Below are 25,928 nucleotides of genomic sequence, written 5' to 3'. Positions count from 1 at the left end.
TTATGCCTCTTTGTCTTTGTATTTAGCATAAAGGCTTCGCCACACTAACCCTTCACATTTAATTTTTAACTCAATTTCTTCTAGGAAGCAATGACATTCTCTGAAAAACTCCCAAAATATTCTAAAACCTGGCCGTAACCAAAAAAACAATACCTGATAAATGCCTAATATCTAAATACAAAAACTTTTTTTCTGATCGTAAAATCATATTGCTATGCATTTTTTTTATCAAATTATTGTTTAATTCTGAACAGGATAGTTCAATTGACGATAAAAATGTTTCTCCATTAATTTAAAAGTAAGGAGTATTATTAATTTTTGATTTATTAATTTTTATATTTGGAAAATTTGTCTCTCTATTCTTAATTATTATTTGCCTATCCAAATTGTATAATTGATTGATTTATGTTTTGTCTAATTGCATAATTTAATTACAAATACTATGCACCACGTTAATTATTGGAATAGTGTTATTGTCTGGTTTTACACAGACACGTAAATGAAAACTAATGGGACATAATATTATTTTTTAATTACCCCTTATGTAGATTAAACTAATTGGGGAAGAAGTTTAAACAATGTAATTTGGAACAGACGAATTGTAAAACAAATTAGAGCTGTTAAACCAACGAATGGAATAATTTATTTATAAACTTTGGGGACCTATATAATTATCAGTCTAATACCCCCTCCCCAAAAGGATTAAACAGATATTAGTTATTTCTTGCATTGTATTATAAACAGCTTTCCGCGGATTTAAAATGTACAATTATAAGATTAAAACTGGTTTTATTCTTAAACTGTTTTTAACCTATTTTTAAAACATATATAAAAAATATACTATGACACCAGTAGAATGAGACTGCAGAGCCTAAATTTGAATTAAGTCCCCAATAAACTTTTTTGGGGGGATTTAAATATTAATTTTTACTGTTGCCGTGATCATTTTGACTGAAGCAAAAGGTCTTTTTTTTATTTGGGTAAAATTCGTAGCTTTTAGAGTGTTTTGCTTCATAAATATTGTATTCTGGTATAGAGTAAAATTAGGCCTTATGATTTTACTATAAAAATTCACTAAAAAGTTAATTCTTTGTAATATATCAACGAATTACCATTAATATGTTTGTGTTCTCTCACTTATTTTAAAAACATAAAAAATGGCTGTAAAGGGTTAAATGACAACAAATGTTTATGCAATACAACAAATTTATTTTTGTCACATATACAAATGTGTTATAAAATAAGATTATTCAAACTTATCTTTTAAAATAATTTTAAAAAGTATGTATCTTTTATGTGTATGGTTTTCATTCTTTTCATTTTAATTAAATAAAAAATATTTAACTACATTGGAAATACGTCACTTTGTGAAAACACTCTTTTTTTGAATTGTAAAGAATTATATAATACAAGACTTCTTATTGGTTAGATTTCAGAATTATTTGTTTTATTGTAAATGTTAGATTTTTCAATGAAATTAATTGTTTTGAAAAAAAAAAATTATTTCAAATGAACAGAGTAATGTTTTTTTTTATTGTATCAATATAAAGTGAATTATATAAAAATGTTCTGTAAGCCACAATATTACCCGAAGTAAAAAAAAGAGCTTTTGCTTCGGTCAAAATGATTACAGCAACACTAAAAATTAATTTTTAAATCCCCCAAAAAAAGTTTATTGGGGACTTAATTCAAATTTGGGCTCTGCAGTCTGATTCTATAGGTGTCCTATTATATTTTTGACACTCCATTCAAAAATAGGTTAAAAACAGTTTAAGATTGTACATTTCTATATTCGTAGAAAACTGGATATGTACATATAATTTTTTTTGTATGGCTGGGAACCGGTTCTAATCCAACGGATATTAATCGGTTTCGAATGAATGCGAGAATAAACAATTAACTTACCTAAGGAGATTCCTTCCGGTTGTTCAGGCGTCTAAAATATAAATTTTTTAATTAATTACGTTTGGTTAAAATTAAAGAAAATTGAAGGTAAAGAATAAAGGTGGCAAGGAATTAAATGACTGTATGTCCACGGGTTGGGGACCCTGAGGCAACTCTCAATTGAGTGTTTAAAAATCAGCCAATATATTCAGAAATAATTAACACGGCCAAGTCGATACAAAAGAGCCAAACACATTTTTCTAGCAGACGAAATGGGTAGTTGTCTGGGTTAGACATGTATCATTATACATTTATTCTTTATAGTCTAAGTCTAAAATCTAATATTATCGACCTAAGTCCAAGAGTTTATTAAGTCTTTTTATCCCCATGGACATGAATGTATAAAGTAGACGTGGAATGTGGATATTGTGTCGTCAAACGAGGTTGCTAATATAGTCCTCAGATATTGGTCAATATGTTCTTCCATGGTTAGAAGAGGGGATGGGGAAAAGTCATAATGGGTTCTGGGGTAATGTTATATTAGCTAGCTGGGAGAAACATTTTATTCAGGGCGTGCGAGAATCTGTCACAATATCCACTTATTCTACATCTAATATGATATAAACATACAATCCTAGATGTTAGCATAAGAATAAATATTAAAAGTCTAGATGCACAATCCACTAATGTTACTAATTGGAATTCATTGTAGGAGCAATCCGACCACATTATTATTTAAAACGTATACAAAAAGCTTTTTTTTCATTTCAGTCTGCAATAAATTAACTGAATTTCTTCAGTAAAACTGAACCTGGAGAATTTTTTATTTTATTTATATAATCATTTGTTACAGCTTACGCTAAAAGTTATCTAAATATAAACAAAATCATTCCTCTGTTATAAATTATTTTTTAGGACGGATTATTGCGTCTGATTGATCATCTAAGGCTATAAATCTATTGTGATAAGTATATTTTAAATCAGATAGGGGACATTTGGCTGTAAATTACACTGGTGCCCTAAGTTTTAAAAGATCTCTTATTGTTTGACTACAAAGCTTTGGTAACTTTTAATAAATCTTGATAGGGTTTTACATTCAATCAGAGTCTAAACTTTTCCACCAATAATTTCAATCTGCAGAGGGGTTAATTTGATTTAATGTGTATTGTCTTATCCCTTAGGATCCCTGATACAAAATATACATCCAAACTGTACGAAAATGATTCTCTATTAAATGGAGCATAAGATATTATTAGATGAGTCCATCATTTAGCTCTTGGCTTTGCATACATCTACGCATTTTTGTTAATAGCATGTCTTCTCTATAAATCAATATATTATTACTTGGATGTTGCATCCACCCCTTTTACCCCATCCTTTCACCTCCTTCTAACGAACTTACCAATAAAGGAAGTCTTTGTTAGCAACCTATATTAACGACAAATTTTCCTCTGTCATAATATTTTAAAAAGGGTTGGTAAGGTACATTGTTTATATGCAGGCTTCTAATTCGAGTCTTTCCTTTTAAAACCATGTATAGGTCCTTATACTGAGATATACATTTATATAGTATGTGCATCCAAAACAACAAAATATTATAGATAGGCTTTTAATTCGAGTCTTACATAAGAAAACCCTGTAAAGGTCCTTATACTGAGATATATTTTTGTATGAGTGCATCTATTTCAACAAAAGTATAAAAAAACCTTATGAAATTGCCAGAGCCGTAAATTAATATAACAGCACAAACTGCCCCTCCCTTCTATGATTTAATATAATTTTAAAGAAACCTAATTTATTTTTTTTGTGCCTTAAGGCGAATAAAAAATCCGCCTAGATCATACGCTCTTCGTCAGGGAAGTGATTGGTTCAAATATCGGTCCGACACCGCGCCATGACTAAAGAAACTAAAAATGGTTCCTACTGCTGGTATGTCAGGTGCGCGGCATAAATAGTTAGAGCAGGGGAAATGCCTTAGCCAATGAACAGGCTCAAAACATTACCATGCACATTTAGGACTTCTCAGACAAAGGCCGTACAATCAAAGGGTTGGTTGTCTGTTGGATATTAATTAACCTAATATACACCATATTGAATCCCATAACAAGCGGATGATGCCCCCTGGGTTTTCTAGATGATCTCTTGAAACTGAAAGAGAATTCCGCCCGAAATAGGTAATAGGTAGTGCGAAAAAAATACCTAAATGTGATAATATACGGTAGTGAACAAACACCTACTTTTTTTATCGAATAGTTCTGTATTTGAAACTTGTGCATTTAATGTTGCAAATAATGCTTAAAACAAGTATAACATTTTACATAGTTATATAAATAGTTAGAATTTAAGCAATTACAAGTTTTGAATAAAAAAATTAGCATCTCAAGAGATAAGACAATTGAATATAAATTGATATACATCTCCAATGATGAATGACAAAATACCCCTTCTGTGGATTAAAATTATTGGACGAAAAGTTGGGCAATGCTTATTTAAAACCAACCAATCACAAAACAATAAAAGTACCCAATGTTTTTGATCAACGAATAAGAAAACCTGTCAATAACACTTTGGGTACTAATATAATCAATGCACATTCTTTGTCTAAAGTTAAAACTGTGCAATGCTATAGGATTTGCCTATTATTGGCCAGGGCATTTACCCTTTTCAAATCATTGCGCAGTACATATTTTATTCCAAACCTTATCTAACATTTCTGATCTACCAAACAAAGCTAAAGTATTCTAAGTAACATACGTTAATAAGGCCTTTTAACAAGTTATAGAGAAGTTTTGCTACCAGTAATTGTGATAGAGTTTCAAGGTCTTCAGTTTTTGCATTACAACCTTTTCTGATAAAGAGGTGTTCACACAAAATTTTGTAGCCAGTCAAGATGATATTTAGGATTTGTTGTTAAGTGAATTAAATTAAACTAGCAGTGTCAAAACTTTTCAACCAATATTTTGTTTATCATCATTGGGGTTGACAAAATTTATTGTCTTATTCCTTATGATGACATTGACTAAAAAATAGAAAATGATATTTTTATAAAATTGTTTTGTTCTAGTAAGTTAAATAAAATAAGGTAAAATATAATTATAAGAAAGGATTAGAACCAAAGATATGACAATGAAAGTTAGACTCATCTCACCCTTTCTAAATCCTGAAAAACAATTGGTGGATCCCAAAAATTTAGGGAAAATTTTAAAATTATTTTAAACCTTTCGCACTTGCAATTTTAGGCTAACGAGTTTTTGAGGGAGAAATTATTATCCAAATACATTTCAATATCTTTTTAAATAAAATTTTGTAATATATACTATTTAGAGAAAAATATGTTTTTACATCAATGTATAAATACCGATGTTAAAAAGTTAATTTATTGTACCCTTGACGAAGAAAATACTTAGTATCAATATGGATTTAATATTTTAAAAATCTACATTTTTGGGCTCAACAAAATCAATACAAAATATTTCATATTTTTTCAAGATTTATTGTAAAAAATTAATACAGATCTTCAACGGAGCTAATTTTGGGAAAAATGAGGATGGTAATTTAAATTGTAAGTAATAATATAATCAAACTGTTTTTTATTTTAAAAATGAGACTGTCCCTTTTATGCAACAACACACAACAACCTGAAGTGTGCACTTTTATTGTTGTTGTGTTGTTGTTGTGCAGTTACAAACAACCACTGTTGTTTTACAGATAGATAGATAGATGGATAGATAGAGAGATAAATGGACAGAGAGATAGAAAGATAGATTGTTAGATATATGTATAGATATGGAGATAGTTAGAATTGATTGATAGAAAAATTTATAGATAGTTGATTTTGGTAGATAGTGGTATTCTAAGGAGACGACAAAAAAATAACCCAAAACCATACTAGAACATATACTTATATTAAGCATCTTTATATTGTGAAAGTTCAAACAATTAAATATCTTGACGGAAAAGCAAACAAAAAAGGTTATTTTTTTTACTGGAATTTGAAAACACTAGGGTTTGCTTGAATGGTAATGTATACAAATACAATCATCTTTAATGCATTGTTATTAGCAACACAAAAACAAGGATGAAAACATCCATTTTTATGATGTTAGCGAATATTCATTAGGTATACAATAGTAAATTGTTTCATTAAAGTTTTCCCTCCCCAAAAATACAAACGTTGTGCTAAAAATCAAAGTTTCTAAAATTAAAAAAAATGTTTAAAACTCTATACAATTTTTCTACATTAGATTTTTTCTTGTTGAAAACTTTAAAGCAATTATAGACGCAACTTTCAAAATCTAGCCAATTAAAAAACTCTAGACAATTAGTAATTGCTTTGCAAAGGTATAATTAACAAAAAGTTAGAGGGTGTAATTTGTGTAAGTTTGATATAAGCAAAGCGTTTAACAAGTAACCTAGTTAAATGGATATAGATTATATTTGGATTATATGTAAAATTGTTGTCAATCTAGGTTGCTAACGTGTAAATCACTTAAGGGTCAGTTCGTTCATCAAGCAGGAGGGGGAAGAATACGGGGGAGATTGTTTTTTTAGCCCTACAAGTTTCACTGTATTAGAGTACATGAAACTCTTGTGTAAGATCAAAGTAATAATGAATTTATTCCTAGTTAATTTATCAGTTTAATCTTAGCATTATCAATAGTTATATTAGGTATTAGTCAAGTATTAGGGTGTATGTGTATGTACATGCGGGACAAGCGGCAATGTGTTAAGTTAATTCTTTGCATTTCTTTTTTTCAATCCAAATACGCCTAAGAATGCGAACATATTAATTATAGTTATAGAGTAGCTGGGCGTAGTGGCGTTTAAGGAATTTGTCAAAGTATGGATGATCATGAGGGGGTGGATTATATTGGAGAAGGTGAAAACAAGGGACACTGCTTCAATTATAATTTTGAGGGTGGTGTTGACACCCCTCTACACCCCTTATTTATTGATTAAACTTCTATAAAGAAATAGAAAAAAACTAAAATGTGTTAAATAAAATTGTGTGTGAGTGAGTGTTAAAATATTGACAGGGCAAATCTCTTTATATAAATCAAACAAATAAATACAAAACTATAAATTTCTTGCAGACTAAAGTGTATGGATGATTGACTGTGCGTTTCTTGGGTTTGTAATGGATAAATCTCATTATTTCTAGATAAATTTAAAGTTAGAAAGAATCACAAAAATTAATTTAGCGCCAAATTTAATGGATTACACATTTTTTCATTTTCAAAATACGATTTCAATTTAGAAACTATGAAAATGTCAAGCAAAATTGTCTCTAAATATGACAAAATCTCGACAAAAACGAAAATTTTTTTTTAGTCAACACAATATTTCTTAGTTTAGCATTGTTGTAAATAAACTACAAGTTCAGTAGAATCTTGTGTAAAATTATTGACAGTCTAAATCTGTATATAAATCAAAAACACATGCTTTATAAATCTTATTTTATAGATTTCCATTTAATGGTATCGCATCTAGACTCTTGGGGCTATTGGATGAGAATAAAGTTAAAATAACCTTTACATTTATTATTTGTTTTTGTCAAGTGTAAATAAAATAAAAATTAAGACAAATTCTGTTGGTCTTTTTCATCAAACATTCACTTCAAAATACTATTTAATAAAAATTTTAGAAGCAAAGTTGATCTACAATTTTGGTCGGTATGTCTGTATAATACATAGATAATATCTTTAATATAGGCAGGCATGTTAGAATTGTCCTATTATAGAAATGAAACTTGGCATAATGATTCCTGTAACAATTAGGCAAAAAAGCGTTATTGATTTTCTCTGCAATTTTTGTTTGCCAGTCTGATGTGTTGCGCTTTTATGGATGTCGTTATCCTTTTATTATTAAGTACACATGAAAAAAATGCATAAGAGAAAGGTTTAGAGTAATAAAAAAATTTTTGTATGTTAATTTAATATTCTTACTGTATGTATTTTGTCAAAAGTTGAAATATTCCATAGAGAGTTGAATATATAGTCAGGGATAAAGGGATAAGTCAAGAAATAAAAAAATAATTCATCAACCTCCTCCAAATTTATATGCATAAAATCCTTATACTAAAGTAACAGGATGTCTGTGTGTCTGTGTATCTGTGTGTCTGTACCGAAGGATCTTGCTAACCGCTGAACCAATTGGGTTCTCCTTAACAGGGTAGATTGTCATACGTCCTGGGAAGGTTTTTAACTATTTTGGGGGAGGGTACCACCACCCTCCCAAGAGAAATCACGATAAAATCGAAAAAAATTGAAATATTTCCGCCGCATAGTGTCGCTAGCGTAGTCTTGCTAGCGTAGTCGCGCTGCGTAGATGCATGAATTTAACAATTGATAACATAGACAAGTTATTTCTCAAATTAGATATTTAAAATAAAAAAAAAACATTTAAAGGCCACTAGAGGCCTCTAGGGGCGTAGCCGCTAGTGAAGATTGTTGAAGATGTTTAATTCTGCCGTATGATTCTACAGGTGTAAGAATATATTTTTGATATACCTTTCAAAAATTGGTTAAAATCACAATTTAACAAAATATTGAAAGAGATATTATGCCAGTTAAAAAATTGGTTAAGATGCTGTGAGTATTGGTGCAAAAAATATGACGTAACAAAAAAAATTAGCCAATGAGAGGCCGTTATTGACCAATGGTAAAATTTATACTGGCCTCTCATAGGCTAATTTTATTGTTACGTCATATTTTTTGCACCAATACTCACAGCATCATTGGTTAACGGACTAATTAAAGTAATAAATTTAGCGGTGAATTTAAGGTAAGTTAGTTGATTGACAAGCCTAGCTTACCATTTACCATTATTTCTGTAGTATATAAATTGTTAAAAACACATAGATGTACGATCCTTTTATTTCTGTAGTTTAAAATTAAATTGCTATAAAGAGTCCTTTTATTTATGTAGTTCAAAAAATCAAATTGCTATGAACAGTCCTTTAATTTCTGTAGTATGTACATTGTTAAAAATGCACTTGAAAGCAGGGAGGGAAGTACCCAAATTTCTATTATTTTTTTTTCAGCTACTTATTTGGGATACTTTTATTGAATTTTCATTGGTTAGTTCCAACTTAGTAAGTCCAAACGTTTTAACCAATCATCTATAGAAGGGAAGATTTTGTTTATTATCTATTTTTTTGTCTTATCCCTTAAGATCCCTGACATGAAAACAAAATTGGTGCACTTCACTCATATAAAGTGTGCATTAACTTCCACACATATTAGGTGGGTTCTATAAACAAAACTGTTACGGTATTGACAGCTGCAAATACGGTATCAACAACAAAAATCTGATGCTAGACGTTCAGAAGTCATCTCACTGTATACGCAATCGCTGTAACATATCGCTGTTATGACGTCATTTCACATTGCTGTAGATTTCACAGAAGGATCAGGGAGATGAGCAGCATCTCACAGTATAAGCTATCAAAAGCTGTCAAAATTCCTGCTTTTGCAGACGAAAACTATGTAAATAAAACAAAAAATCATGCATTGAAAGCATGATTTATGATGAAAAAAACGGGGCATTCCCAACAGATCTCTATGCAGGGGATGAAAAATTTTAATTAAAAAATTTAAATAATTATTATAAAAATAAATATTTTTTTATACCTATAAAATTTTTGATAGGTAATGGAAATTAAATTTTTTTTTTTAATTTTTGGAGTAAAAAATATTTCATTGAAAAAAATATAGGTAATCTATAAGTGAGTAAAAAAAAAATTTTTCGGGGGGGGGGGGGAGGGGCATTTCCTTTCCCCCTTTCCCTGACATTTTCTCTACTTAAAAAAATTAGGCTGAATTGACCAAAATTCAAAGACGACATTTGCTTAACATCCCATTTATTGTAGTTTTGCTGTTGACTTTGTTGTTGATGACAGCTGCAGTATTGCAGTTCTATCACAGTACCATATTACCGTATTATCTTTCACAGTAATGTTTATACAAGGCACCGACACACAAAAATGGCCGCCCGAGGTACCGCAATGTGAGATACCGTGATAGAACAGCAATGTGATAGAACTGTGATCACAGTTCCGACTATAGAACCCACCTATTATCTCACATCTGTCAGGGATCTTGGGGATAAGACAATGCAAATAAATTGAAGTACATATAACACTTAAACTGATAACAAAATTAACCCCTTTTGTAATCAGAATTATTGGTCTAAAAGTTTAAAAGCTACTAATATGAACAAACTTAATTATATTTTTTAAAAAGTCCCTAAATTGTTCAAACCAAAGAATTTATAAAACGTCGGGTTTACAAAATAGTGTCCCCTCCACCCCGCATATGCAAAGCATTTTACAATGTGTTTAGAAATAGCCAAGTGAGGAAGACGGGATAATTTGTGCTGTTGTAATAATATGTAGCACTTGTAATTTGATTATTGTGTAAAACATATGTGGAAATGCGGGCACACCTTCATATGTTTTAAATTGAGAATTTCATTCAGAAGATATATTTCCAGTATAGCTTCGAAACCAATTGACAACTTTTTAAACCAAACGTTTAACACATAACTTTATTCTGATTAATGGAGAGGGGGGGGGGGTGGAGGGGAAATCAATTATCTTCCATGGATTTATCCCTATATCTTTGGAGTAACTGCCAGAGAGAGAGGTGACTGCAATGAGCTGTTTATCACACTAGTCCCCAAAGTTTCATAATAACGTTTTCTTAATTGTTAGCTTACCAATCTTTGTGGACTTCAGTGAAGTTTGATTGATTGATTTATTAAGTTGAGTGTTCAAACGTTTCAACTACTAATTTTAATCTACAGAAGGGGTAATTTTGTGTATCATCATTGGGGATATAACTCAATTTATCGGTCATTGTCTTATCCCTTTAGATCCCTGAGTAACTGCACTTGTTTGATCTTTATCTTTTATTTGTCAAAAAGTGTAGCTGCATATATTACATTATATGACAGGTATGGGGATCCTAGTTAATAGCTAAAATGGGTATAAACCTTCCCTGGACCTAGGCGAAGCTTTACCATAAAGAAAGTGGTCTTAAATCATAAACACGCACTCAAACAGATAGTTATATATCCTATTACTTTTATTACTAAGAAATTATGGGGATCTTATGTTGATATAATTACAGCAACTATAATTATTGGGACCATGTTTTTAAGGACATCTACTATGGGTCCCCCACTTAAAATAAATTTACCAGGTTTTAAATCTCCATATAACAAATGTGTACCTCAACATTTCTTTTATTTTGAAAATTTGTATTTTTCTAATCCCAAAATTGGTTGTGCCTTTGATATCCCGCCCATATTTTTCAATCGAGGGGGGGGGGGGAATAAATATAAAATTTAATTATCTATTAGATCCCCAACCCTAGAGCATACATCAAACACATAAAAGGAAATGAAAAAATGTTTGAATTTTGTTACTTTCACAATAACTTAACACTTTCAATGGACCTCTTTGATGAACCACCTCATATTAATGTCCTAAAATATACCTTTTTTTTACTTTAGAATTTGTAAATTTAGAGAGATAATAATACAAACTACCATGACTACAAGCAAACTAAAATTTACAGTTGCTTTGCTTCTATTACATCTAGCTTATCTTGAATATAAATGTTGAGACAGCGCAAAATGGCACCAAAAAATGATGTCATACAATAAAGTTGTCCAGTGAGAGACCGGTATACATTGTAATTGACTTATGGTAAAATAGATACTCTCCTCTCATTGGTTATAATAATATAACCAAATAAGTCACATTTATTTAAGACTTGAATATCATATTTTGGACAATGTCATTTTAGTACGAAAAAGAGTAGCAGCGCTTAACATGAAAAAAAGTTTTTCAATTCACCTTTAATTTGATAGAATTTGAATTCAATAGATTCACTAGTGCTCAGTTAAATCAACAAAAGAACACTATTTTCAATAATAAAAGATATAGCATTTATTGATAGCTATACAATTGCCAAATATTTTAACAGCTACTCTATGATTTCAAACGACCTTGTTATCGAAATCAGAAACAAACACACTTACAAATAATTACGTGTAAAGCTATTTTAAGTTTAGCAAATTCTAAAATGCTTATACTAAATATTGGAATCAATCCTAAAAGTTCAGATTTTATTGCTGTATAATAGTTTACTATGTTATTTCATTGCTGCTGTTTTACCGGAATACCAAATAAAAAGATGCATATTGCTTTAAAGAACATTCTTTACTTGAATTCAGTAATTGCATCTCAAATATTTGAACAAAATATCATAGCAGGATAAGGTACTCAACACTTTTAGTACCCAAGGTATTCTTTGAGTGTTTGTGTCCTTCTGTCTGTGAGTCTTTATACGTATGTGTCTGTCTGTGTGTACTGAACAATCTCGAAAACTGCTAAAGTAAAATGGTTCTCCTTTACAATATAGCTACTCATAGGTCCTGGCAAGGGGTTATACATATTTGGGACCAACATCTCTCAAGAGAAATCGCCTATAGAAAAAAATACGTCCCCTCTAACAACTTTTTCTTTAGGATCATAATTGAACCTCGATTGCCACTAGGGGCGTAGATACTAGTCCTGAATTTTGTACCGCACTCAAAAAATTGATAAAATATTTTCTCGTATTCATTCGAATCCGGTGGATAGGAACCGGTTCTCATCCATACGAAAAAACTATGTCTAGCATCGTATTATATCCAGTTTTCTACAAATATAGAAATGTACAATCATAAGATTAAAACTAGTTTTTTTAGCCGGTGCCTTCGGCACCACGGGGCTAAAAAAACTAGTTTTAATCTTATAATTGTACATTCTATATCCGCGGAAAGCCGTTTATAATACGATACGAGAAATAACTATTCTCGTATTCATTCGAATCCGGTGGATAGGAACCGGTTCTCATCCATACGAAAAAACTAGCATCGTATTATATTCAGCTTTCTACGAATATAGAAATGTACAATCATAAGATTAAAACTAGTTTTTTTAGCCAGTGACTTCGTCACCTCGGGGCTAAAAAAACTAGTTTTAATCTCATAATTGTACATTCTATATCCGCGGAAAGCCGTTTATAATACGATGCGAGAAATAACTATTATAAAACCTATTAAATTATTAATCAACTAGGGAATTTGTCAAAAAATGTGGGGTTTCACTCAAAGCGCCTAGTCGAGCATAAAAACTCTCATTCACTTACTTTAAGATAAATAGAAATTTTGAGGGGGGGGTAGTTTTCCTTTGATTGCTCATTTCTTTAGTTCAGGTTAGGATATGTTTTGGTTAGTGGTTAGCCCTGATGGGTCAAAGCATCGCAGTTCTATATGCCTGCCTAGCAGGATTCAGGATTAGTGATTATGCATGGCATAAGAAGCTACAGAACCTTTATTTTTAATTTATTTTAAAAATATAGGGAAAGGGAGAGGGTGGCGGATTCAGTGCTTAAAAGGTACTTTAAGGTAAAGCACCAAAATATGAGCAGCTATTTTATATTCAACTAGCGGCTACGCCCCCTAGAGGCCTCTAGGGGCACTTGAGGAGGGGGAAGTTGAATTTAATAACCCAATTTCTTATTTTAGATTTTTTTTAAAGTAAACAATTTTTTTGGGGGGGGTGAAAATCTTTTTTTTGTTTAGGGAGGGGGGGTGATGCCCACCCTCTCATTTTTAATTTTAGTTTTAAAAATTTTTCATTTTTTTTTGGGGTGGGGGGGTATTTTTCATTTTTTTTGGGGGGGTTTGGGGTGTCCCACCTCCCAAGAAAATAGTTATAAACCTTCCCGGGACCTATTAGAAGCTACCCTGTTAAGGAGAACCCGATCGGTACAGCGGTTAGCGAGATCCTTCGGTACAAACAAACACACAGACACACAAACATCCTGTTACCTTAGTATAAGGATTAAACTAAAAATACCTACCTTTAATGATTTAACAATGTAGGCAATTCTGATCCAACATAGAACAACAATTGACCAAGGTAGGATAGCCCAAGTTGTACGAAAACTGTTAAACATTTTATCTAACTAGAAATTTAAACAAGGATGGCAACATCCATAAATACCGAAGCTCACAGAATGGACAAAAGGATAAAGTGATTTATAGATCTGAGGTAAATTTTTAAAAAATTGGATTTGCCTCACTAAAATCAGTTTGCCTCACTGAAATTTTAGTGAGGCAAAATTTTCCCCTTTAAAATATTAGCGAGCCTAATGACTGTTTTAAGGATGTATAAATGCAATCTTTTCTAAGCTGGTAAAAGTGTCTCCAAAAAAAAATGAAGATATGTTACAACGTTTGGCTGAACTATCCCGATTGACATTCTTTTCCAATATGACGTCAATCGTGCTAGTTCGGTCAAACTTTGTAACATTTGTCTATTTTTTTAATGGACCTTAAAGAATTATTTAGATTTAGATAGGAACTTGATTATAATGATCTATTCTAATGGTTATAAATTACGTGAATAGTAAAACACAAAGATTTTATGATTATAGAAGAGCTCTACTCTAACAAAGTGAAATTAGTAGATCTTAAAGAAACATTTAGGTAGAGATGGGACAGAGTTGGGATTGCACAAGTTAAAATGCATTTAAATATAATTGCATGGCACAACCAAATGGAAAACTAGTTCTCAACAAGGTTCATAGGGATATAGCAACAGCAGTAAAAACTTTATGATAAACAACTATATAAATATACCATATAGAAGGGGAGGGAAATTTCTAGTCCTTATTGGAGGACATAGCCTTGCGAGCCTACCCAGTACCTAATATAATGTAACCAAGCCGGATCTAAAGTAACAACGTAAAAGATAGAGAGGGGGGTTTCTGTACACAACAAGGAACTTTGAGGGAAAACACCACCCTTTAAAAGCGCTAGTAGCCAAACCATTTACTAAGATATAAGTATTGCTTACTAGTAACTTTGCATTAGAGGAGGGGGAGGGGATGGGAAAATAGCCTAAAACCAGCACGAGGCTCTTCTATAAACTAAAACTAGAAAGCAAACATATTTCTCTGATATCCTTGGGTTAAACTTTGTCCATTAAAAACAACAACAAAAACAAAATTGGGCAATTTAAGTTCTATTATTTAAAAGGATATATTTTCTCTTTTTGTTCTTTATATGTAATTTAATAGATCTTTAAGAGATTTATTGAGGTTTTTTTCTATTTTCTTTACTTGAAGTTGAATCCAAATGGCTTTGAAAACCGATTAATATCTGCTAGTTCAGAACTGGTTCTTAGCCATACTGAAAATTCATGTTTTGTATCGTATTATATCCAGTTTTTACGAATATAAAAATGTACAACCATAATACTAAAACCTGTTTTGTTAGCCTTCGGCATCTCGGTTAATTAATTTTTAATTTTTATTTTAATATTCGTGAAAATTTTTCTGTAATTTTAAGCTATACATACATGATTTTTCAGTATGTCTCAGATGTTAATCAGTTTCGAGGTCATACTGGAATAAATATTTTACTATCCGTGGAAAGCTGTCTATATAACGATGCGATAAATAACTAACAACTAACATTAATAAACTTTAGGCTCCTTAATAGAAAATTATCTTGAGACAATAAATCACGACACTTAATAATATAAACAAGGATGACAAGATCCATAAGTAGTTTGAAGGGTGGGGTAATTTTGTTTTAGGGGGTGTAAAATGGTGCGCGAAGCGCGCTTTGAAAATTTTTTTACCCCCCCCCCAAAAAAAAAAAAATTATTACCTCGGGGGTAAAATTTGCTTGGGGGGGGGGGGGTTAATTACCCCCCCTGAAATCTGTTGGCAGGGGTAAAATTTCCCCCCCCCCCAAAAAAAAAAGAATTTACCCCCGGGGTAAAATTTTGTTTTAATAATGTTAAAAATTGTTTAATAATGTAAAAAGGTACCTAACTAATTATGAAATATTTAGTAGTAAAAATTTTTTCTACCCCTCTCTAAATGGTTGGGGGTAAATTTCAAATGGGGGGGGGGGGGGGGTGGTAAAATGGAAAAAAAATTAGAGGGAGGTAATCACCACTTTACCCCCCCCCCCTTTGACGTCCTTGAATAGACGGACATAGTAAGTAAGGTGATACGTGATCATATTAATCTTCACAAAAATTTCAGCAATAAATCTTTAATAACAGCATAAAAAACGGTCTGAAATATATTATTGATTTTATAAATAAAATGTTCCTGAATAATAGAAGATAACAGAATGCTACACTAGATTCTACACAATATTAGAAGTTCAAAATTGATACAGCTTTTAAATAATTGTTTTGTTTTAAAGCTGTCCTTTAGGTGTCCATATATTTGTTTGTCTTTTTGTCACAATTGCCTTTTTCTATCACCTCTGTATTTTTTCATCTTTTTCAAAAATTTTGTTATTTTTCTTTCTTTTTTATATCTTTTTTTATGTTTATTTTCTTCAACTCTCTCTCTCTCTCTCTCTCTCTCTCTCTCTCTCTCTCTCTCTCTCTCTCTCTCTCTCTCTCTCTCTCTCTCTCTCTCTCTCTCTGATGAACTTTCCTGTTGTTTTTGTGGCCACCGCATAGGCATAATGAACTACCGAGATGGATTTTACTGTAAATTCATAATCATAACAATAATTATATAAATATACAGGGTGAGTCAGAAAAACTGAGTTTTCCGATTTTCTGATACAACCAGTAGGAATATGGAAAAAACAATTATAGGTTCTTTATTTCAAAAAGTGTGTGTGATGACTTTTTCGGCCATTATTTTGTACTTTATTTATATATATTTATTTATAATAAAAAAATGTCTACCATTCTAAAAAGATAAACAAACATATTTTTTGATTATTAAAATTTGTATTCAACAGATTGTAAATATTTAACATCTTAAAAAAACAATTTATTTAGATTTAATTATTTTATTATATATCAAACTTTTTGTTGTAATCTATTGTTAAGATTTAATAATCCATGACCGTAAAACCAGCTCATGACCGGAAATATTTCATCTTGTTACCTAAATTCCTCCCCCCTCCCCCTGAATTTCCTCTATATTTGGTGCAAGACTGGATTTAATCTCCAAAATCTCCGCCCCCTTTAGACAAATTATTCTTGTGTGTTATAATCCATCATAATAACTTCATTTAAATAGGGTAGGGTTTTTAAAAGGCATTTTTATTTTAAAAATTCAATCCTTGATAACTTTTTTTATCTGAAGAGATTTTTTTGTCAAATAAAAAGGTTTTTTTTTCTTTTTACTATAAGCTACATTATTATAGAAGATTCTTTTAAACCACATGCATCACAATCAATAAATATGAAAAAATGACAAATTGCAGTATTCTAAAAATGCTTTTGAAAGGAGCCAAAAAACATTTCAACTTTAAAACTCAATAAAGAACTTTTCTAAGACCTATTTCTAAATAAATATTGAAATTTTAAGATTTTTTTATACGAAAAAAGATGAGTTATTTGAATTTTTCTTGATCAACATTTTTCACACAAGGCATTTTTTGACACCATACACCTATCATAGAGGCCGCATTTTTAGAGATAATGAAAAACACCTTTTACAAGTTTGATGTGCTTTTGTACAGAGAACAAGGACATATAATTATTTTTTTCTGTATTCCTTCTGGATGTTTCTGAAAATCGAAAAACTCAGTTTTTTCTGACTCACCCTGTATAAAGGTACAAACAAACATACCATTTTTTGGCAAATTAGGAAGTTATACCATATTTTATATAAGTTTTAATGAAACAAACAATTATTTGACATAGGTTTTTTGTTGTCAAACATTAACATGAAAAATGAAAAAATTTCTAAATTATAAAAACAAAATCTCCTAATGTTTAAAAAATCTAGTAAATTTGTAGGTGTATCATACAATAATACGTAGATAGATGAGGGTTTTTATACAGATACACAGATAGACTTGTATTGTGAATAAATAATATATATTTTATTCAGGAACAAGGGACCAGAATACTAGCTAACAATTCTCTACATGATGAATTTATTAACTTACTGTACCTCTATTTCTCAACTTTATTACCACTTTGTTTAAAAAAAGGTTAAAATATATACAAACATGTATAATATTCTTATGCTTATTTTAGTTAAGATTAGATTAATATGAGCTCTGAGCTCTCCATAAAGTGATAGTGCATGCTTTAAAAAGTTGGAAATAAGAGGAAGGGTTACTGTGTTCCACTCGTCGATTTAAGGAATTATTCCTAGAAAAATATTCCAATCAAGCATTAGAATAATGAAGTTAATATCTAATATATCAGAGATAGGGGTTAAGTAATTTAATCTTACTCTCATTTATTTGGCCTGAAATATACCTTGGATAGCTTAAAAATATTGGAATAAGAAATGAGTGTAGGTTTATTTTTGGATGCTTCCCTGAAATAATATCCAATACATTTAACAATTTAGCATAATCTCAATCAAGCTACATGGTAATGGACAATTTATCTAAAAAACAAATTCTTTATAAAAAAGTAGGCCATCTAACCATATATCAAAAACTTTTAGCTAGCCTATATTTACATAGTAATATTTTTTTTGTGAATAGATTGGGGTTGCTAATATAGTACATAGATATTGGTCAATGCATGGACAGGGGAGGGAATGGGGTAATGTCATATTAGCCATCTGGGAGAAACATTTTATCAGGGTATGCAAAATCTCTTACAATATTCACATATTGTATAACCATTACAAAAGTACATATGCTCAAATATAACTAACAAACTTTCAATTGCATCAGATACGATTTAATCAAAATATTACATTATCCTTTATTCTTCTTAAAATATGTTTCTTTACACAATCTAAAATTTTCTGAAGTAAGTGTTCGTATAAAACTACCATAAAAATCTTGCTTCAAAGAAAATTCCTAGGTTACAGCTTATCACAAATACTCATTATAAGGACAAAACATTTTCTTTTTCTTCATTTAACTCATAGTTTTAATCAAATTAAATACTGTGATATATTGAAAGGAAGTTTTCTTTCATAATATAACTTTTAATGGGGAGGGAAGGTGGTAACTTTGCCAAGGATTATTTTCGATAGTAGTAGAGGGGAATTGGGGTTAATAGCCTAAATCCTTTATAGGACAAAACAAAGCTACAATGAAAAGTGTACACTAATAGTTTTTTTTGAGATCTTAAGTAAAACAAAAACATCCAGTTAAAGAAAGAATTCGCAGCTACATAAAAACTCTACTTACTTGATGAATAATTTTGAAAATTGTAGACATATTCATGAATATTGAGTAGAAGGTACAACATAAATTCACAAAATCACTGCATATAGAATGTGTAAAATGCAAAGGTGGAGGGGACATTGTGCTGTTTATTGCACTTGTCCCCAAAGTTTTATAATAACGTTCCCTTATTCGTTTCTCAATAACTTGTGGGAGTTTTATTGAATTTCTATTGGTTGGTTCATTGAGTTGATTGTCTGAACACTAGAAAATTTGGATAAAAAAGAGTTATAGATTAAATACAGTGTAGAGGAAAAAAAAGAATTTGATATCAATTGCAAAATTCAACCTTTTGATCTCTAAAGTTTTAAATTTTATTTATAAGTATACAAGGGAAAAAAACATTTTTGACTTTTCAAATATTATAGGGTTAGTTAAACATAAAGCGTTTTATGAAAACTGAGAAATCTTGTGATTTTAGGACCTATAATGATTACATAAAAGTCTAAAAATATAATTAATTATGTGCTCTTTTATAATATAACTAGCGGTTGCATCCCTAGCATCTAGAGGCTCTATATTCGAAGAGATATTAAAGGGCAGAAAAATAGCCAAAAACCAAACCCAGAAAAAGTAGCCTAAAACCATCAGGACCTATAAGATGCGTCACTGTAAAGTAGAACCATATCGGTTCATCAGTTAGCGAGAAACTTCGCTACAGACAAAAAAAGCTTACTGCTTTATATAATAGGATTGTCAGTTTCAACAAAACGAAAAGTTAGAAACAAACGAAGCTATTTGAAATAACTAAAAATTGTATTTAATAAAGCGTATAAAACTGTTTTATAAAAGTAAAACTTACTTTTTTTAAAGTGTCATTAATCTTTTAGTTCCGTGAAAAAATGTGGCAATATAAGTTACCAAAAAGCATGAAATTGATCTTTAAGGATTAGCTAGGGAAAGAGCAAGGACAAATATGTCACTATGGGTCTTTGCATTTTAGGGGAAATCACAAATAAACCAATATAATATTTTGTATTTTATTTAGCAAGAGTGAAAATGATTACCCCTATTTAAACTTTATTCAGAGTTAAATGCCTATGAGTAACAAAACAGCATGTAAGACTCTACTATAAAACAAGGATGACAACATCCATAAAAGCGAAGCACTGAAACGGTAGGACAAACGGACATTAACACTTGTATAGTGTCAGAACTGAAAAATCAGAATATAAATGTATAAAGGTCAAAGCAAAATTGTAAGTAAATTTGTTGAAAAACTGCTTGATACAGGATAATGTTTATGGACATACTTAAATTTTTAAGACTTGATTATAGAGTTGCTTCGCTTATAACATTATACTTTGTTGTCCCAGGAGTCAATATACCAAAAATCAGATCAATCGGATGATTAGATCATATAAAAATTTGTTGTTATGAAATAAAAAAAAACAACATGTTTAAAATGGACGTACGGACATTTTGGTAATGATTATAGAGTTGCTACGCTTTCTAAATCATACCTAACTACTAAAGAAATCACCATGCAATCGATAGGACAATTCTAACATGCCTAAATTAACGAAAAAAGCTATCCGTTACGGACGGACCTACGGACGGACCGACCCTAATTATAGAAAAGCTTCGCTTTTCAAAAGGAACCAGGTAAAGCGTTAATTATAAGATTATATAATATAAGCAATTTTGTACTTGAGGCTTCCACGCTACAAAAAATAATATTCTTGAAAGTTCTTGTCCCCAACCCTTTAGGGAGAAGAAGCAAACAGTTCCTAATAAAAGAATGACGTATCACAATACAAATGGCCAAATTTTATTGTATTACGTCATTTTTTATTAGGCCCTATTTACTGCTTCGTCAGGGTTCCAAATCTTTATGCTCTGTGTATTTTTAAACCCCAATATTTGCCTGGATATTGCTATAAAAACTTAAGGTGTGATAAAATACACAATATACACTATAAATATATATATATATATTGTATATAGGAACTGGTATAGTTTCTGCATTAGAGTAGAACAATAGAGGGAGACGTCTCCACACTGTGGACTCTGTGCAGTCTTTCAGTCGTGACTTTGAATATCCCCAAATAACATCTTAAAAATTATCACAGTCAAGTCGCTACAAAAGAGCAGAAAACAATTTGCTAGCACCTGCGAAAGTTCTCCAAGACAAGGGCCAGGTAGTTGTCTGTGTTATACATCTATACTTAATACATTTATTGTTTTTGCAAATTTGCAAAACCAAGGTGTCTTAGTTTCTTTCTTATCAACTTTGCACACAAAACCATACATCTTGCAATTTTCATATTTTCAACATCATAAGAAATTATATAATCTAATTAACCACTTTAAAATCTCCTAGCAAATTCGCCCTTAAAATCAAATGGACAGTAAAAGGTAAAAAAGCAGCCTAAAACCATACAAGATACTGAAATCTAAAAATGAAATAGGCTAAAAGCAGTTACAATAGTCCCCAAAATTTTATAATAACGTTTTGCTTAACAACTTTTGGGAATTTAGTGAACTTTTAAAGGTTGATTTATTAAGTTAAGTGTTCAAATGTTTCATCCATATATTTTAATCTAAAAAAGGGATAATTTTGTGTATCATCATTGGGGATGTAAATCAATTTATCGGCCATTGTCTTATCCCTTTCGAGCCTTGTAGAGTTTCAGATAAAAAACCTTTCTACTTTATATAATAGGAGAATAAGACATTTTTAATTTCTGCGTTGGTTATGAAATCATGAAGTCAGTCGACCAAAAGTGAAATTTTTGTGAAAAAGCTTTTTTGTCTGTCAGTTATATTAAAAATATGTAAAAGCTTTTCATTTTTTACTCCTTTCTTCATTATTAGATCGTAAAATAAAAATTACATATTGAATTTTAGCTGATTAAAATATTATATATTTAAAAGATATGTTTTCAAATGAGCATCTTTATTTTCCATATGACATAAGTTTTAGCATTAAAAAAACTGTATTTTCATTTCAACAAACTTATAAAACAATATTGTTGCCCAAATTTGATATATTGTAGAATGATAGATTTAGGATTGGCACATTCGGAAACTAATATTTTCTTACTAACCAACAAATGGTTTTCTTATAGAACAGTTAAAATTACTTTAAATATTTCATGGTCCAAAGCCCATAATTTTTACAATCTAAGAGAAATTTTGACAATTTTATACAACAAATTTAGAATTAACTTTAAAAATTGTGGGGGTAAAATGTTCCCCCTTGTGTAAATTTCACCTCACCCTATTGAGATTTTATTCCCCACCCCCCAAAAAAAACTTGAATATCAGTCCATAGACATCAAATTATCTTTACAGTTTTATGGAATATCTATTTAAGAATATTGGATTGAAAATGCATTGCTTATCTAAGGCATTGGGCTTGATCAATTAGCAAAATTAAATCTTGTTTCTTTAGATATTTCAAAAGGTGAAAAAAATTAAAATCAAATAAATGTGGGAATCACAGATGAGCGGTTTCATTTTAAGACAAAACCGCAGCCTAGTAACCCAAGTTTTTTTTTATGAGGTTTTTTAGATAGATAATTTGAAATTCAATGATATTTAGTACTAAATTATAACTATAAACTAGTATTATTTGCATTTTTTGACAGTTGCTATATTTCTCAAAAATGCAAAAAGCTTATAACCACCCATCCTTTTACAACAATATAACAGTAAGACACCTCTGAAGAATTTTTATAGATAAAATAAGTAATGATTTATTTTTTTTTGCAGCTTGCAGAATCTCTAACTTAACCTATCCTAATATAGTCTAAGGTGAAATAAGAATCTCCAGGTCTTCTTATGTTATATGTATGGTGATTCAAAAGAATGTTCAACAGACAAGCATTGGTACAGATGTATGTATAGTAACTTTACTTTAGTATATGTAACGTCATAAAACGAGGAACTATCCATCTCTTTTTTAGGGGTTTTATTTCCCACTTCTCTTCACATCTCCAAAATTTATATGACTTGACATGGCGGATTTTTAAGGCACTTTAATTTTTAAGTTACGTTTGTATACTTTTTTTTTTACAAATAAAGATAAGTTTTATTTTTAAATTGTTATGATTCCTAGAACAGTACTAAGTAGGTTTGAAGCACATAAGTTGGCCAGTATCAGGTTGTACATCACACTAAAATAGATAGATAATTAGATAGCTAGATGGCCAGCTAGCAAGATAGATAGATATATAGTAGAAGCACATAGGTTGGCCAGTATCGGGTTGTAAATCACACTAATAAGATAGATAATTAGATAGCTAGCAAGCCAGATAAATAGATAGATAGTAGAAGCACATAAGTTGGCCAGTATCAGGTTGTACATCACACTAAAAAGATAGATAATTAGATAGCTAGATGGCCATCTAGCTAGCTAAATATATAGATAGTAGAAGCACATAGGTTGGCCAGTATTAGTTTGTAAATCATACTAATAAGATACATAATTAGATAGCTAGCAAGCCAGATTGATAGATAGATAGTAGAAGCACATAGGTTGGCCAATATTGGGTTGTAAATCACACTAATAAGATAGAAAATTAGATAGCTATTTATTATGGAGCAGTAAGATTGGAGCCAAAATAATTTTACCCTGAGGTGCAATATCACTTTATCTTTATTTGAAATGCAACAATAGTAATTGCATTTGTTATTGGATGTTTTTATAATTATCTTATGTTTCTGTAGTTTAGTTAAATTAATTCATTTAAGGAATGAAAAGTCTGAGATGGATTCTGAAAAAAACAAGTATCGCTGAATCGGAAAATCTTCCAAAATTAGAATCTGTTTATAGTGCCTATAAAAAAAGAACGCCATACAATACAAATGAATACAAATGAATAGTAGGCCCATACACAGAATAAATTACCAACGGAGGACCAGTATACATTTTAATTGGCCAATTTTTTATAGGCTTCCCAAAATTTTAGTACAAAATCCCCAAAAATTTGATAAAATGGTCGGTTAATAAAAACCCTTCTATGATTTTAGATCACTTATAAAGAAAAAAAATAGTTATGTGGTTATCTGGCATAAGAATAAAACAGTTGGGCCTTCATTTTCCTATCTGCAGAAAACAATCTATAATACACACAGGTGAATTATGAAATGGAATCGGTGCCAAAAGATAAATATTTCGTTGTTTTATCCGAAAATTTTCTATTGGACATTGAAAGAATTTAAAAAGTTGCACAAAGTGCAATGTAATAGTGACTATAGTCACTGTTCCAGAGGTATTAAGAGGGAATTACATCATTCTCAATATTACTATTAAACGTTAGAGCTGGTATTATATCGAAATCGCATTCTTTGATTCAAAATTGGGCGGGGGGGGGGGGGGGGGAGTATAAGAAAAATAGGAGGGGTCATTTAACTGTTGGTAGGAGGTAAATTGTGAAAAGCGCGCTGAAATTTTTTTTCCCTCCTTGAAAATTATTATTGAATGATGTATCTAAATAATATTTGAATCATATGTTTTAATTGATAAAAACAGCCGTGCCTATGGCCAATTTTTTGTAGGAAATCTGCTCTCCTTTCTATCAAATTAGGTAATTCGCCCCTAGGCTCTAGTGGAGGGCGTGAGAGCATAGACGTCCAAGTGGGAGGGGGTAAAGGGGTGATTACCCCCCCCCCTCCAAAGTCCAAATGAATTTCACCCCCAAATTTTTTGATTTTTAATGCCCCCCCCCCTCCAAATAAAAAAAAAATGCCTTGGGGGTGTATATATTTTCAAAATTTTACCCCCCCTAAATAAAAAAGCTTGGACGCCCCTGCGTGAGAGGTTATAAAAATAGCCTAAAACCATCCAAAGATATTTGTAAAGCTTCCCTTGAAAGTACAACCAAATTAAATGAATATTTTTTTAGATCTTTCGCTTAAGAAAAATATCTTTATATCATGAATATCATATTATAGAGTATATATTTATGTATAAAATGTTCCTAGTAGAAATTAATTAATCTTGTATTGATAATTTTTAATGTATTTTCGTAATAAAAATAGTGTTTCGGCATTGAGGATAGAACAAAATCTTTTTAGAAACCTTAATTTTATATACTACAGTAGATGGATGTAAGATGATTGTTCCTAAGTTTTAATTTCAATAATTCAGCATAAAGAATATGTTTACTTAATTTTTTATTTAACCTCATTTGACATTTTTTTGGGTGGTTGTATAATGAGGTGGGTTCTTAAAAAAATCAAGCATTGCTGAATCGGCTATGGTAGCCAGATCTAAATTATTTTTGTACAAACTTAGCTTTAAATCTATTTAAATCTAAAGAAAAGTGTCCTAGTTTCATAGAAGGGTTATTTTATTTAATTTTTAAAGCATCCACCTCTGTATAGATTTATTATCGTTCATTGATCTTTCCATAGTAATTTCTAATTATTTGCTTTATTGTAAAATCGATTCAGTGCATAAATGTTTTTTTTACATTTACCGTCTATAAAATGTATGTATAATATTTTATACATTTTTGATAATAAATCAAGAATAATTAATCATTAATTGTATTTTATAAATTGAATATTTTAACTTGCATATTTACAGCGAAGCATCATATGAGTCATTCTGTCGGTATGTTCTTTATTTGTTTATTCTTTATTTAGTCTTAGATATTTGTTTTTGGGCTAACAGTTGACTTGAACTTTAAACGTCTGTCGAAGTATTTAATGTATTTTTCTTTTATTTAAAAAGAATCAATAAATTTTTCTCTACAAAAATTTCATGCTTCGAAGGATTATATTTCTTACATAGAAAGTGTTTATATACAGTCGTACAAACTTCCTCCTTAAATCAAAAACTATCG

At 30.5% G+C, this 25,928-nt stretch overlaps 2 protein-coding genes across 2 annotated transcripts in view; one reads left to right on the top strand and one right to left on the bottom strand.

Moving 5' to 3' along the window:
* LOC145306301 (uncharacterized) overlaps nt 1-13,898 on the bottom strand; it is a 34,587-nt gene extending 20,689 nt beyond the window's left edge. The window contains exons 1-2 of the mRNA XM_080148382.1: nt 13,803-13,898; nt 1,906-1,936 (exon numbers count right to left, since the gene is read on the bottom strand). Of these exons, the coding sequence (XP_080004508.1) occupies nt 1,906-1,936; nt 13,803-13,898 (127 nt within the window). The remainder of the gene's footprint in view (nt 1-1,905; nt 1,937-13,802) is intronic.
* The window catches only part of LOC145306408 (uncharacterized), a 458,128-nt gene that overhangs the window by 138,210 nt on the left and 293,990 nt on the right, over nt 1-25,928 (top strand). The gene's annotated exons all lie outside the window — the stretch shown is intronic.

This window comes from Acartia tonsa, chromosome 14, assembly GCF_053477335.1.
Source record: "Acartia tonsa isolate MP-2025a chromosome 14, ASM5347733v1, whole genome shotgun sequence".
Classification (NCBI taxonomy): Eukaryota; Metazoa; Arthropoda; class Copepoda; order Calanoida; family Acartiidae; genus Acartia; species Acartia tonsa.
Note: the sequence above shows the minus strand (reverse complement) of the source record. Positions and strands in the feature narration are given on the sequence as shown.